Genomic DNA, 15896 nt, shown 5'->3' with positions numbered 1-15896 from the left:
GTGTGTTGTTTTCACTTTCATATATTGAATTTATTTGATCAATGTTGTTGTCAGGATTATGTTCATTAGGAAGATTATCTGAGCTAGTTGTGTCATCCAATGAACTTGTACTTGCTGCTGTTGCCTCATGATTTTGGGTTGCTGCAGGAAATGATATTGAAAGGAACTTACTAAATGTGTTTATTGGTTCTGGTGTATGAGTGGACTCAGGGGTCATGAAATTTGAATCATTTTTGAAAGGAAAAGAATCCTCATTGAAGTTAACATGAGCAGCAATATAAATTCTGCCATTTGGATTCAAACACAAGTAACCCTTGTGCAGTTTACTGACACGTAAATTAACACATTTAGAAGTATGAAAATCAAGCTTATGTTTGTTGTATGGCCTTAAGAAAGGGTAACACTCACAACCAAATATCTTGATTTAAGAGTAGCTTGGTTTCTTGGAATAAAGAGCCTCAAAAGGTGTTTTATGATTCAATGTAGGTGTACTGATACGGTTGATAAGATAAGTAGCATTGTAGAATGCTTCCCACCAAAACCTAAGAGGTATATCAGCCTGAGCAAGAAGTGTGAGTCCAGTTTCAACAAGGTGTCTGTGTTTTCTCTCAGCTTTCCCATTTTGGTGGTGTGTATAAGGGCAGGAATATCTTATAGCTATCCCTTCATTTCTGAGGTAAGGTTCAAAAGCTTTGTATTCTCCCCCCATGTCACACTGAATTGTTTTGATTTTCAGCTCTAAACTTTTCTCAATTTGGTTTTTAAAAGCAATGAAGGCTGACAGTGCTTGAGACTTATTACCTAACCCATAAATCCAGGTGTAGTTTGTTTTGTCATCAATGAAAGCAATATAATATTTGAACCCCTGATTTGAGATGGTTGGTGCTGGACCCCAAAGATCACTATGAATTATCTCAAGGGCAGTAGATGATTTTGATTCACTACTTTTAAAGGATAATCTGTGCATCTTTCCATATTGACAAGCTTTGCAAAAAGACAACTCAGGCATTTTATTCCCAAATGAAATATTACAAGCTGACAGGGTTTTTCTAAGATCAGAAGAATTTGGATGACCTAATCTCATGTGCCAAAGATCAAGAGTTCTGTTGATTCTTTGATATTTACAGCTTGTACAGAGTTCTTTAGAAACAATTGACATCATAGACTCTGGTTTATTTATCTTACAAATAGAAAACAAACTAGAACATGAATTAGAAGACAACATAATAGACTTGACTTGAGAGTGATTTAGAGGCAAGTTCAGCAGCTTGTACAGTCCATCTTTAGCCACACCTTTCATGAGAACAATCCCCCTTCTCTTGTCCTTAACAACACAATATGTTTTGTTAAATTCAATACATATATTGTTATCATACAAGAGTTTTGATATGCTGATGAGATTCTTGGTTATTTGTGGTACATAGAGAATGTGGTTTAGTTTAATGTGTTTCTGGATATCAGGTTCAAGTGTGCCAAGCAATGTATAACCAACAGAAACAATTTCAAGCTTAGAGCCATTACCTACTGCAAGCTGATGATTACCTTTGTATTCAGAACTTATGCTTAAGTTGTTGAGATCATTGGTGACATGATCTGTAGCTCCACTATCAAGATACCAGCCTCCACTTTTAGCTTCTGCACCTTCAGCCACATAAGCACTCCTTTTGTTTCCTGCAAAATTAGGCACATAGTTTTTCTTAAACCTATACCAGCAGGTTACAGCAGTATGATTCTTCCTGGAGCATATCTGACATGGTCCTTTAGGTATTTCTTCATCAGCTGGAGCTTTCCCTTTCATCTTCTCTTGAGTTGGATTAAAGTTTCCACCACCAGAATTAGTTCCATATTGCCTTCCACTCTGATAAGAAGCATTTCCAGAGTTGTTGAAATTCGATTGCCAATTCCTCCTCTGGTTTCCTCTGTAATAAGCAATGTTTGCTTGATAATCTGAACCACTGACAGAGTTCTGATGTTCAATCCTATTTTCTTGACTCAACAGCATGCCATAAACCTCTGATGGAGTTATGCTTTCTGACTTAGCATTGATTGTAGCAACAATTGAGTCATACTCGGGTCCAAGACCAGCAAGTAGACACAATACAAAGTCATCATTACTCATATGATTACCAGCAGCTCTAAGTGCATCTAAATTCATCTTCATCTTAGTATAATACTCATGAACATTTAAAGATCCCTTTCTAGTTGTCTGGATCTGAGTTCTTAAGTGAAGAACTCTTGATCGAGACCTGGCACCAAACTGTCCAGAAAGTGTTTGCCATACCTCTAGAGATGAGCTTGCTCCAACAACTGCACTTAACACTTCTTCACTCAGAGTTGAAAGCAGCCAGCTCATGAGTTGTTGATCAACTTTTCTCCAGATCTGGAACTGTGGATTGACCACGGTGATCACAGTTTGGTCATTATCGACATTTACAACCATTCGGCTTGGAGGATTCTTAGTGTTGTCAATTAGATCTTCCAGTTCGTTTGCATTGATTGTGGCAATAACTTGAGATCGCCATAGCAGGTAATTGTTGTTTGTGAGCTTGATTGGAGTGTTGAAGATCAAAGAGTTAATCGATGAGTTGTTGATTGAGTTTGTGATTGGATTTGCAGTTGAGCTCGAAGCTCGAGTGCTTGTAGTTTGAAATTCATTGCTAGCCATTGTATCAACTAGCTCTGATACCAAGTTGGAATTTGAGGATCAAGGGAAAAAGATGAAGATCTGGAACTGTTTTATTATCACAACAACTAATTACATAAATGAGCTTAGCTCAGTATTTATAGTAGAATCTAATGCTTGCTAATCACGTCAGTTACAGCTAAGCAATCTAACTACTAAAATAATAATTGCTGATGTAACTAATCTTGAACACAATTAACAAGAGCTAATTTGTTAACTAATTCCAGCCACATCTAACAGCATGGGAATCTCTTCATAACAGTTTTGCCATCTGGAGTTTTCCAGCTTCTCACGTGCACCTTTCACTTTCACTCCTAGACTAGCTACTGGATTTACAGCTGGCTTGATTCCAGCTGGCACTCCAACGTGAGTTGCATGAGGTTCAGCTTCATCAGTTAATTCAACAGTTAGGCCACATTGTTTAGCTATTACAATGTTTAATTGTGAAGTTCGCACCATTTAAAATGACATATCCCCTACGTTAAGATTATATTTATGAAGTTTAATTATTTGAAAATATTAACTTACTGATAAACTACATTGTTCAACTATAATTTGTAATTAAATATCAGGAATATTGTCAAATTTTTTCTTATTGAAATCAAGAAATATCTATAAAATTACAAAAAAATAAGAATATATTTTATTATTAACTTTTTTCCACATCACAATATATATTTCTTATCTTTAGCACTTAATTTTTTTTATTTTAACTCCCATTCATACGATTTTTTTTTGGGTACATTAAGTAGCCCAACAAAGCTAAGCAATCACTCGACGAGGAATCATACGGTTTATTTAATTTATAATAAATATAAATAAAAGTGTATTTTAAAATAAAAATTATGTTGATAGAGATTATTTGTCAATCTCTCTTGTGAGGTTGATTTTTTTTTTAAGATTGATGAGTCTCTTGCGGGGTCAACATGCTTTGAAGGTGGTGTTAAACTTGCCTATAAAAACAGGGACAGCAGCCACAATTACAGGTATAAACGAGCTTAGAAGCAAAGTCCAAAAGCTACATCACTTCCTCGTGTTTAAACAGTAGAATCAGAATGATAATTGACTGCTCATAACCGAACGGGGATATGTTAGGCCATAGTTAGAATTTAATTAATTAAAATTTCCGTAACTGTTTCGTAAACATGCAAAGAAAATTCTCCGTGAAATGTTGAATTAATCAACGTGCCGGCACAGCAATGACGTATGTAATCAACATTTTTGTTTTGTCGCAAAAAGTAGTCTTGCTTTTTACTGTCAAAATAAGAATTTTACAAGAGGCGGCTTGCTAACATTCAAGATGAAAATGACATCACATTATTACCACCAATAATAATAACAAACGGGTTCGTAATTACTATTGCATATTACTAACTAAGGTTTAGGGATTTGTTTAAACCATTTGTAGATAGCTTGTCATGGATGTAATTGGACATGTGAAAAAAATTTCCTCCCACGTACAAATATGATAATTGGACATGTGAAAAAAAATTATCTCCCACGTACAATTAAAATTAACCTTCTATTGGACATGTGTAAAGAGAAACGACGCTGTAGACTAATAAGGATGGTTTTCTAGTGAAAACTTGGTCACATTGACCACTTTCGACGTGCTTTAAGACTATGGTGGCGGTGGCTGCATTTTCAGTTAATTTATCATTTATGTGCATGGGATGGGTAGAGTGTTTTTGTCATCTTCAGGGAAAGGCGTCTATACTTGGGAAAAAGACGGGATTCGGCTGACTAAGGCTGATTGGACATGAATTGATTTCTGTACCAAACTCGTAGATTCGCCCCATTTTTTTTCAAATCAATAGGTGCAAAATTCAACAAAGGAGTTTCAAAAGTAGAAGCATGAAATGAAAAAATATCCATGTCACTGCTGGATTTTCTATAATGATTTTGTATAGAGACACTCTGGTTAGAGAAAATGGAGCACGGCATTTGGACGTGCAGGAAACACGTCACCTGCCGTTTTGTCAGATTATATTCACATTCACATTAAATATTTTGGGCTCTTGCGTCAATTAGTACAATCATGAAATCATATAATCATCAGCTGATTAAACGCATTTTGAAAAGAGGATACCATCATTCGTTCCGTAATTTTCCATCAAGGGGGAAGTGATAACAATATTTAAGCAACACTGATGCCTATTTTTCTGATTTTAAATCACATCTGCTGATGCAAAAAGCAGCCTAGATTGGACAACGGAAGCACCATTATTGACACATAAGATTGCTTAATTTAGCTTTGTTATCTTTGTGAGATTCTATAATGACAAATCTGTTACTATCTTCACCTCATCAATTGGCCCATGCTGTTATCGTCTCCAATATTCCCGTGACAAATTTGTTGTCACTAAAGTGTTAAGTGTGAACCATAGGACTGCTTAGTGATCGGATTTTTTCTTTCTTTATTTCTTTCTCATCCTCTCTTCCCTTTTTTTTTTTTTTTTTTCCTTCTCCTCCAAAAAGAAATTGTTCTGTTCTTAAACGATTTGACAAATACTCGAATTATCAATTGCTTGGCGTTGGGTAGAAGATAAGAACTCTTTTGAATGATTAAATTGGACAAAAACAGAAAAGGGTGAGGATTGCTTCAGTCCACATCATTGCACTTGCAAAATGCCATCTAAGGCAAGTTCATTTTCTTTATTAAAGCGCCTCTGAGAAGAATTTTGACAGAATGGCTGCCAACTTTTTGGATTGGTTATTAGTGTGATTCGATTGGTGTTGGAGAATGGAGAGGGAAATATGCTCAATAAGGAGTACAGACACATGCCAGAAATCATTAACATCATGGGCCAAGCCCAATTATTACACTAGGCTTCAAGGAAAGAGTGCATGCCAAGCTCATAAAGATGAGAGTTGGACTATTAGCACCCCTTTAAATTTCTCTGAAACCCCACTTTTTTTATAAAAAAAAATCGGACTCCACTTAATGCCAAGAATATATTTTTATTAAAAAATAAACATTCTTTTCATTAGTAAATCTTACCATTTCCAAAAATTTTCTCTCTTAAATCTTTTTTCTTTTTGAAATCTTTGGTATCTCTATTTCTATTTTTCTCTTCAAACTTTCTCTCTCTAGAATATTAAAAATCATTAACTTTCAAAAACAAAAATAATCAATTTGAAAAAAAAAACAAATATTAATGTTTTTAATTTGTCAAAACCAATTGTACAAATGAGAGAGAGAGAGAGAGGAATAAAAGTAATTAATAAAGGGTGCCAATAGTCCAACTATGCCAGCTGAGCGGTAGGAATCAGGACTCAATCCCAGCCAAGCCCATATCTTACGCAGTGCTAGAAATTTGGAATCAGCTAACTTTCTTAACGGTAAATGGCACGCATCATTGACTTGGTGAACGGTGAGAACGGTGATTGTAATTGTTTGTACACTCATAGAATGTATAAGCTAAGAAAGGATTATTGTATTAGCAAAAATTTAAGATGTTACAGATGAAGATAATCAATAATTAATTTAGATAGTATTTACTGACATCCCCTTCGCAAGGGTAAGAAGGAAACGAGTAAGGGACTTTTTGGCATGTACAATTTTTGAATCTACTTGTCCCTGTTCTCCCTCATTTCCATCAGCAATAGCCTGCCTTTCTTGAACGGAGAGGACTCCCCTAACAAGTTTCCGCAATTCCTGTCAAAATAACATAGCTTAGTAAGAACATATATGGTCCACTTTTAGATCAACAGCAATTGCATGGCTTATATGCTTAATACAAGCATACTTATTGAAATTGGTTCAATAGGGCAACAATGTTTAGATGATTAGGCAAGGCTGAAACTATTGCCTCTTGTTAAAGTTTCAATTGCACGAGACTTTATGGGATGAAACACACTTGTATGGAAGTTCATCATTTCAGATATAGATAAGTGGTTGAAAAGGTTTCTAGTTATAAAAAATGTGCTTTCATTTGATATTTTAATTTATCATCCCTAAATCAGAGAGACCTCTTGGGCAACAGCAGTGGATAACTAATGCATTAAAACTTGTAAACCAGCTATTACCTGACGATCAAAATCAACACTCTGAACTGAATATACTTCATTCGTAATGCTAATGTCCTTATTGATCAGGCCATCATACCATCTTGTTGCTATATTGACATACTCCTGCAATTCCTGAAAACAATGCTTGAAAAGTAAGAATAGGATGATATATATCTTGAAGGATTCCGCTAGTTTTTTAAGTTCATCAAGTTTTTCAAACTATAAGCTGATTTGGATAGTATAGACTAATTGAACTCGTGGGGTCCAACATGGAGCATTGACGGTCACTTAAACAAAGAGAAGGTGCAATACCTCTTCTTCCTCTTCTTCTTCTTTCTCCTTCTCATCCTCGGATTCTTTGGACTGCTGATTGTTGTCATCCTGAATGTTTTGCATATTTGCAGCAGCTAAAGCCTGCAGAGTAGCGTGATCCCCGACTTTTGTAGCTTGAATTAAACCTTCCATCAACTCAGGTTCAACTTCCCGCAGCAGTTTTCCTAACACACATTTCACCATTCAATTAAGAACACAGGCCCCACAAACTGTAGAAAAAAAATGAATTATTACTTCACAGGGATCAATTTGCAGTTTTTATTTAATGGCTATGACTATCTTGAAATTGCTCTAAGGTAGAGCACGAATTACAACCATATACGCAAAGTAATAAATAGTAAAAAATTCATTATAACTTTGATCGCGTGGTTAGAAAAGGTGCTCTGCCTTAAAACGGTTACAACGTAGCCGGAACCTTATTTAATTATTATTAATTTACCTATATAATTAAACTGCCTCCTTTTTCCTTCTTTAACATCAGGCCCTAGTCTCTGCGACAAAAACACAAGCACCTTATCCTCTGCCGCAATGAAAACTCCCTTCCAAGGCATATTTAAAAAAGCAAAGATAACATAACAGCTAACCAAAAAAAAACTTTATAGAAGCACCTTAACTAGCATTATAGCATCGAGCACATCTTCGTCGAGAGAAGCCACGCTATAATTTAGGGAAAAACCCAAAAAAAGAAAAAAAGACAAAGCGTTAAAGGTTGAAATTTGAAATTGTAATTTGCAGAGAGGCGTAGTGTTATTTTAGAATTAGAATAGATTTTGACGCGTACCTGAGAATTCGTTTAATTTGAGGAGTGGAGAAAGCGGCAATTTGCATGCCCCAACGGACGGCGCGGCGAGCGTCGCGCTTCTTCTGGTTGCGGCTTTTCTTATCGTCGGAATCAGAGTCAGTGGCCGAGTTATCTTCATGGGAATTCAACGGTGGAGCATTCCTTGGTTTGAGTGCGCGTAAGCGGTTATGGACGTTACCGTGAGAGGAAGGTGCGGATGTTGCGGAGAAAGAAAGCGACGTCGTTTCTTCAGTGGCTATTGGTGTTCGTCGCAGAAATGAGGAGAAGAAATAGTTGAGCGGAGCACGATGGCAACAATGTTGCCGTAGTTTTGGCCATTGCATTAAAGGCCGTACCAGTCGAGCCATCCCCGTCTCTCTGTATTCAAGTATGCGAGCCGACTAAAAAGTCTCAGGCAGCGAACTATAGGGGATCAGTCACCAGTGTCTTTCAAAAAATAAATTTATAAAAATATATACATACAATATGTGACGATTTTATCATAGGAGTCGGGAGACTCCGGAATCAGGCAGGAGATAGATAATTAGTTCGGTTGGATTTTTTGGGCTGGATCTCGCCTTGGTCGTTGTTTCGGGTCGGGCCTGTTGCATTTGCAAGAGCATGATAGTGCATAGGGGAACGATCAGTCTTAACAGCCTGATTGCAGCATCCACTGCCCGCTCGGCACTTGCATGTCATATTGGATTTGTTGAGATTTTTTCAGCCAAATACTTATAGATTGAAAATCAAGACAATTTTATTTTGTCAATCGCAGTATGAAATTCTACAAATTACAAAAATAATTAAGTAGGTAGAAGAGTGACATTATCTTCAAAGTGATAGTAGCTCCTTGGTTTACAGCTCTAGTCAGTGTTGGCAACTTGGCATTAAATCAAGCAGAGACATACAGAGGGCTTAAAAATAAAGAACTCGTACTTCTAGAATTACTGAATTACAGGCGGTTAAAAATGCTGCCTGGCGCCTGATGTAACTTTCAATTGCAATCATGCCATAGGCCGTATTTACAAAAATATTAGTAGTGATCCCGGGATTTAGAAGTTTAAAAAAAAAAAAAAAAAAAAAAGAGTCGGGGGCACCAATCTTGTTATTTCCTCATCAATTTAGCAGCCCTCCCTTCCCATGATCCCATCAGAGATCAATTTCCCAATTCCCATGCTGCTTTTATAGCCACAAAAATCTATGATTTGGATGAATTGGCCAATGTAGTCACCAGACCAGACATTACAAATGGGAAACTCAATGGCCTTAAAGAGAATTAATGCATACGCTTCAGTCTTCGCGTACATTCATGAACTCCTATGCTGAATTCTCAGTTTGACTGTTAACTGCAGTATCTTTCATTTATGTGAAAGTGAAACCATGTTCTTTGCAATGAATTCGACTTACCTGTCGTCCCATGTTCAAGTATGCACCATGATGCCTCGTTTTTAATTTGTATTTGGTTCCTAAGTGCTCTGATCAACACAGGTTTTAAAACTTAAAAATCAAGACAAAATTCTTCATCAATCTCAAATCTCAAGGTAGACAAGTTTGCTTTATTGTTGACATTTCCGCAATTCCAGGCTGTAAAAATGCCGCCTGCTTCAACTTTCAAATATAATCATAATATATTTAGAAGAAGGCATCAGACGTGCATACGCGTCAAGGGTAGGGTAGGGTGGTGTGTAAGCACAGGCATCCAACTGTTTGCATGTTTCGGATCTGCTCTGTACAATGAAACTCATCCGTCACTGCGGAGTTCAAGCCTCCATGATTTCGTGCCTCCTAGTTTTTAATTTTAAACGATTCTCGGGCTCAGGAGTAATGTCTTGGCATTTTAAGAAATTAATATAAAGGTCACATTCTTTATCAATCTCAATGCAAATAAATTTCCTTTATTGTAATTTATGACATTTTTATAAGGCTGATAATCAAGTCGAGGTAATTATTAGTATCCTTAGACGTGTAAAGTCATTGTCAAACTAAAAGAAAGACTTTGTACGTTGAGTTGAATGAGTAACTCGATGAAGAGAGAGGACATTCAGCTGTTTATTGCCATTCCCCCGTTAATTTCAAATTAGTTAGTCTTCGATCTCTTTGTTAACAGAGGAAACAGAAGCAGACTACTGGAGAATTCTGCGATTTACTCCGCAAAAGAAGCGATGTACAGAGAATTGAAAAAGGCTAATAACTGAACTTTTACATTGAACCCATTGCAATTGCAGGCTGTAAAAATGCCGCCTGGATTAACAAATTTCAATTACAATCATAAATAGCTACACGCGTTAGCATTAATCCCCAGACGTTAAAGGGCAGCATCTCTAATCCTAATTCCTGAACAGCTAAGATCATATAACATAATCTTGCAGTTGCAGCTATGTATTTTATTTTCTACCAGCACTGATCAGTCTCCCATGTCCGCCTTGAGTAGGCACAAAATCTTGAATTCGACGAAGTGGCCATCGTATTTGCCACTCCCGAGACCGCAAATGGGGAACCCGATGGCCTTCTTCGCCTGAAAAGGGTACGATCGTAGTCCGCACGCTTCTTGGGATCAGATAGAGTTTCGTAAGCTTCGTGTAATTTCATGAACTTATATGCTGAATTCTCATTTTGACTCTTAGCGGCAACATCCGGGTGCAAAACTCTTGCTAATTTCCGATAAGCAGTCTTGATTTCCTGACACGTGGCACCCGTCTGAATCCCCAGGATTTCGTAGAGTGAGCCGGGTCCAGGAGAAGTAATGTGATGATGGGTTCTTGTTCTCTCCGCCGTTGAGGCGCAAGCCGATGCCGATACGCGAAGTGGGCGGAATTTGACAGACGTGGGCTGTGATTGTGAATGAGTCTCGTTGGTGATAAATCCCGGGCCAATCAGATGGGCTGAAGATGCAAGAGTAGACATGATGGATTGAATCGATGATTAGATTACTTCTTGTGTTTTGTTTTGAAGATGAGAGTAGTATCGGAGAATAATTGATGATTAAGTTCGTTAATTTATAGGACGTTGGCCTGGGGATTCATTTAACCATGGTTAGTTTAGTCGCGTTAACGAATCATAGCATTGACCTATCCAATTACGTTGGCCTGGGGATTCATTTAACCATGGTTAGTTTAGTCGCGTTAACGAATCATAGCATTGACCTATCCAATTGGATAGTTGGATGTGCATGCTGACTCAGTGGACAGTCGGTGTCCAAGAAAAAATCATTCGCCACGTACACAGCATAGGGTCCGTCCGTGACAGTGACTCGGTCTCGGCAACATCCGACTCCTCCATGAATCAATGAAAATTAGATAATAGCAGCCGTGTGGACTCATACTGGTATTTTTGTTCCAACAAATTAGAAGGTTCTTCAGCTAATTACGAAGTGGTAACCTCAAATATCCAAGCTTTCTTTCATCCGAATAGCCAACAGTCGAAAAGGTCAAATCATGTTATAGCAGTAGATTTGTTACTTTGTTTCCAAATCCTTTTGTTACTTGTTCTTATCAGAGTCTATTGTATTGCCGATAAACAAAAGTAACGCAATGAGAATAAAAATTAGCTATGGCATTCTTTTTACAATGTTTAATTTATTTTTATGCTTGGCACGTTGCCACGTTATATAATAAGACTTTCAAAAAGACCAGAAAACAATAAAACTTTCCTTGATCGTTTCTAACTTTTTCTTATAGTTTAGATGGTCTGAAAGGGATCAATGCTGACATATAATGAGATTAGAGAAGCAAGTAATTTGAACACTAAAACTAAGAGCATCTTATTAAAAATCATGTTACCATTTAAAAAAAAAAAAAGTAAATGTGTCTTTCTAGAAGAAAAAATAATTCAATAGTCCATAGATTAATAAAATTTATGTTTCAGTAGTCTTATTGAATATTGTTAGTTATTAAACTTCTCATCTAAATGATTAATTTACTAAATTATTTGGGCTTAGCCCAGGTGGCTAGAGCCACTCCCTCACAATTGCGAGGGAAGTGGTTCGATCCTCCACAGACGTATTGCGGGGGTTTAATTTAAATATTTTTTCTTGGAGTTCCAAAACTTGAATGAAGACAATTTTTCTCTTAAAATAAAAGTTGGATGTCCCTCGAATATTTGAGAGAATTATAAATTTGAGTGATATTATATCAAAATTGATATAAACAGATCTCAATAATTTATTTAGTGTAAATCATGAGTAATAGTTTTCTTTAAAAAAAATGATTAATTTTACTCATTGAATGGATGAGTTGTTATATTAATGAGTTCTAGAAGAGGACATATGAAATTTATCTGAAATTCTGTAAACGACAGGCGGCTGGCGGCACAGCTGGCAAAGCTGACCCAGCGATGACGTGACAACAATCCAATGACAAATTCGCACAAGGGGTCTTGTAGCAATCACGGCGGTGGAGAGGCTGCAACCATAAAAATCAAATTTTGTGGATTCATTTTTATCCCGAAACGAATACGAATATAATCATAACTTGAGATGAGAAATTATAGCTGGCTGCTTGTTCTTCTAGTTGATCCATTAAAGAAATTTGGATAAGGTGATGCGGATTCTTTGCATCTTATCTACTTAGCGGATAAAAGGTGGGCCCGCAAGCCGAAAAGTGGTCCATAGTATATGTGGTCGTGAGCCCTTGACCTTAACTCTAGTTATTCTAGGTTCCACCGCCCAAGTTCCTGCGTCTTGCACTGTGCTCCCATATTCTGCACCTTAAATTACGCGTCACGGTACCTCTTTTTTTTTAATTCAGTTAGAAAACCTGGTTCTAACGTTGTATATATAAAATATAAATTGAAGTTATCCTTACACGATCGGAATACAGAATTTAGCGGAAACGACGTCTTCGGTAATATTTATTATTTGGGTTTGTAAAAAATAGTGCTACAAATCTTAAGATTCATCTTAAATAATACGGCATTTATTGATTAAATGGTGAAATAACACATTATATACTATATCGTTTGAGATGAAATTTAAAATTAAAAGTTGGGATCATTAATTTTTATAAATGATAATAAGTATTTGATTGCGCATTAGTTAAGATACAAATTAAAATAAATGCAGGATTATTGACAATATAAATGGGTATATTATTATTATATATTAACAAAAAATTACAAATAAAACCTAACAAAATCTAAATATAGAGCATAATAAGAATAAACTCTCTCAATCATACAACCACATCCTACATGAAGAGATTCAAACTAGAGATGGCAAAAGTGCGGGTCGGGTCCGGGTTTGGGGCTGCCCGGGACCGACCCGCATGTCACACATAGCTACCCGGATCCGGACCGTGCCCGAATTTTTTCTATGCGGGCCGGGCATATGCCCGGCACTATCCGGGCACGGGTTTTTTCCGGGTTTTCTCTACCCGCATTTCCAAAGCTGCTTGTTAATTGCCCAGTTCTCAACCATTGTTTTCAATTACAAGAACTCGCTGATTAAAAAGAACTGCGAGAAAGATTTAATTTCCATTTATGCAATGATTAGAAGATGCAACATCCACAAATCTAGTGAACAACGTAGATCAAGAGAGGCCTGATGTGGACTTAAATTTTTTTTTCTTTTAAACTGCAAAAGAATGAATAAAACCCAAATTCAACTTTTAACCCCCACCACTTCAGAATTCAAAAGGTTACCTTAAAATTGATATAAAATTATAACCAACAAAGCGACAATTTACAAGAAGCCGACGCGAAAAATGCAAAATTCTAATAAAATTATATTTAACTTAAACCGAAGAATAAATAGTCAAAACAAAACCAATTTAAGTTTTTTTTTCAAAAAAAAATTATGATACAATATTCTTTGCATCTCTGCAACAACACTGCTGTAGTTCTGCACACTAAACATAATGGATGCAACAACACTGTTGTAGTTCTGCACTGGAAGTCTGGAAATAAAAATGCAGCCATGCTTCAAAACTGCAACGTTGCTTTGTAATAAATGAAAAGAGTTGACCGAGGAAGGTAAGAGGTTCGTGGAGGGAGAGGGGCGGTCAACACTGCATCGGTGCCGGTGGGTGGTGGCTGCTGGTGGAGAGACGAAAAGAGGTGTTGCGTTTGCGAGATTTCAGTGTGTGTTGCATTTGCGATTTAGGGTTCGGTTTGGGAGCAATTGGGCAAAGCAAAATGTATTTTTGCTTTTATATTTTCCTCTCTTTTTTTTACTTAATAAAAAACCAGGCACGGGTCCGGGTTCCGGGTTCTTAATGCTGTGACCGGACCCGTGCCCGGAAGTAGCCGGGCATTGAAAATCAATGCCCGGATCCGCTTTTTCCATGCATCCGGTCCGGGTAAAACCCAGACCGCATACGCCAGGTCCGGGCCGGATCCGGTCCGGGCGGGTTTTTCTGCCATCTCTAATTCAAACTCTTTTTATCCAAGGTAAGAAGAGGAGGGGCTGACTAATTCTATCAAAAGTTGTTTACCACTAAAAGAAAGCTTACATTACGAAGCTATTAATATATTGAAAATCTTGGTTATAGATTTTATATGTCCGTTTATGGATATATTAATAGTTTAATTGCTCTGATTTTATGGTGTTCCAAAGAGGTCCCGGATGCAAACCTCGAGCGCCGTTGGTTAGTTGATTTTTTATCAAGAAAACTAGGGTTAATTTTTTATATAATTAAAAAAATTATTTAAAAGTGTATAATATTTTCATAAACAAATAGTCTGTAACTCCATTTTTCACTGTTTATCTAGCCTCTTATTTCTTGTAAAATTTAACTATAGTGATCAATTAAATAATACTGCTTAAACTTATATAAACTTATATGTTCACATAATTTAGTAATAATTAATAATATTTTGGCAAAATTAGTCAGTATCTCTTCTCATTATTATGTAGTCAAACAGTTTTCATATAACTTTAATTTAACTAAATAAAAGCTATTGACTTGAAAAAAAAAAAACCCATTGAGTGGATTAACAATTTTGTTATTTTTTTTCCAAAATATTTCGCGAGGGTTTCATGCTCTTCTTGGAGTAAAATTCAAAATAAGATTTTCTTTTACAGTTTGAATTCTCCACCGGGGATGATAACTTGATAAGCATTCAACTTGAATTATTGAGTAAATATATAATGGATTGATATAACTTAACTCACCCGTCTGTCGTCGAAGAATTAAAGGACACGCGACACGTCCATAACTAAGGGAATGTGAGTTCTATGTCATTCTATCACATGGAGTCCACGTGAAAGAGGGACTAAAATGTGCTTTAGACACGTGTTGGCCCTCTGTACAGCGGGCGGTATGTTGCTGTAACCATTAGTCAAGCAGAAGCCAAGTCAGAAGCTTGACTTTCGGTGCTTTTGGTAAGAGACTTCAATATTAGAGAAATTTCTGAACAATAGAAATCCGTTCACTTTTTCATTTGGGTGCACTCGAAATTTCCGACTGAAGGTACATAAAACCTTGAATTGTCCGAATTTAAACGACAGAGGAAGAAATAGATGGAGAACTACATTTGTTTATTTCATAAGCCCTGAAGTTGATTCATTATTTTTGAAGATTTTTTACTAATTGAATTTGAGTATGTATATATAAAGTGTCCGACTACGGTGCAACGGTGGTACCGTACTATCATTGCATCCAGCCGTTAAATCTACTTAGATAGATGGATTCATTGTGATCCAAAAGCCGGGTGCAATGTTGGCACCGTGTCACCGTTGCACCATAGTTTTTTCCATATATAAAAGATACTCCAACACTCTAATAAGAATTTATGTTTAAAAAATATTTTGAATTTATATTTCTTTTGACTTCTTATGAAGTAGCTAAAAGATCATTTCTCCATCTTTTTCGCATCTATGATTTTGTAGTCCAAGAAACACGAAATTAGTGGAAGATTTTCATTATGGATCCCAATCTTTACTATTCATTTTATTCGTTTGATTTTATATCTTTATATTTAATAATCGTTTTTGTTTGTATCTAAATTCCCAGCACATAGTTTAATTAATAACCACGTACGGCTTACTATTAATATTTTTGGATTTAATCATTGATTATCTCTAGATCTTTCGTATAAATTATTGTGTGCCTATTGATCTCTAATTTGGAGTTAATATAAATTACATCTGTA

The 15896-nt window shown here is 36.4% G+C and overlaps 2 protein-coding genes across 2 annotated transcripts; both read right to left on the bottom strand.

Annotated features, from left to right (window-relative positions):
- Positions 1 to 6103: 6103 nt before the first annotated feature.
- On the bottom strand, positions 6104 to 8547 carry LOC18041037. The gene is made up of 6 exons (XM_006435129.2): positions 7809 to 8547; positions 7636 to 7684; positions 7467 to 7518; positions 7007 to 7191; positions 6713 to 6826; positions 6104 to 6341 (listed from the first exon to the last, which is right to left on the bottom strand). The coding sequence occupies exons 1-6, from the start codon at positions 8174 to 8176 to the stop codon at positions 6171 to 6173; spliced, it is 939 nt and encodes a 312-aa protein (XP_006435192.1). The 5' UTR covers positions 8177 to 8547; the 3' UTR covers positions 6104 to 6170.
- Positions 8548 to 9923: 1376 nt separating this feature from the next.
- LOC18041036 (chaperone protein dnaJ 11, chloroplastic) lies at positions 9924 to 10780 on the bottom strand. Its single transcript, XM_006435128.2, has one exon. It carries the CDS (start codon positions 10710 to 10712, stop codon positions 10200 to 10202), a length of 513 nt encoding a protein of 170 aa, XP_006435191.1. The 5' UTR covers positions 10713 to 10780; the 3' UTR covers positions 9924 to 10199.
- Between the last annotated feature and the right edge of the window lie 5116 nt (positions 10781 to 15896).

The sequence above is a fragment of the Citrus clementina genome, unplaced genomic scaffold (assembly GCF_000493195.1).
Source record: "Citrus clementina cultivar Clemenules unplaced genomic scaffold, Citrus_clementina_v1.0 scaffold_5, whole genome shotgun sequence".
Lineage (NCBI taxonomy): Eukaryota > Viridiplantae > Streptophyta > Magnoliopsida > Sapindales > Rutaceae > Citrus > Citrus x clementina.
The sequence above is the reverse complement of the archived record's forward strand: the minus strand, read 5'-3'. Positions and strand labels throughout refer to the sequence as shown.

Excerpts from the sequence above, each read along its gene's own strand:
- LOC18041037 (XM_006435129.2), bottom strand. The coding sequence starts at position 8,176 with ATGGCTCGACTGGTACGGCCTTTAATGCAATGGCCAAAACTACGGCAA. Across the intron at positions 7,519-7,635 it reads ATGCTATAATGCTAGTTAAG|AGACTAGGGCCTGATGTTAA; the intron begins GTGCTTCTATAA and ends TTTTTGTCGCAG. Across the intron at positions 6,827-7,006 it reads AAGAAGAAGAGGAAGAAGAG|GAATTGCAGGAGTATGTCAA; the intron begins GTATTGCACCTT and ends CATTGTTTTCAG.
- LOC18041036 (XM_006435128.2), bottom strand. The coding sequence starts at position 10,712 with ATGTCTACTCTTGCATCTTCAGCCCATCTGATTGGCCCGGGATTTATC.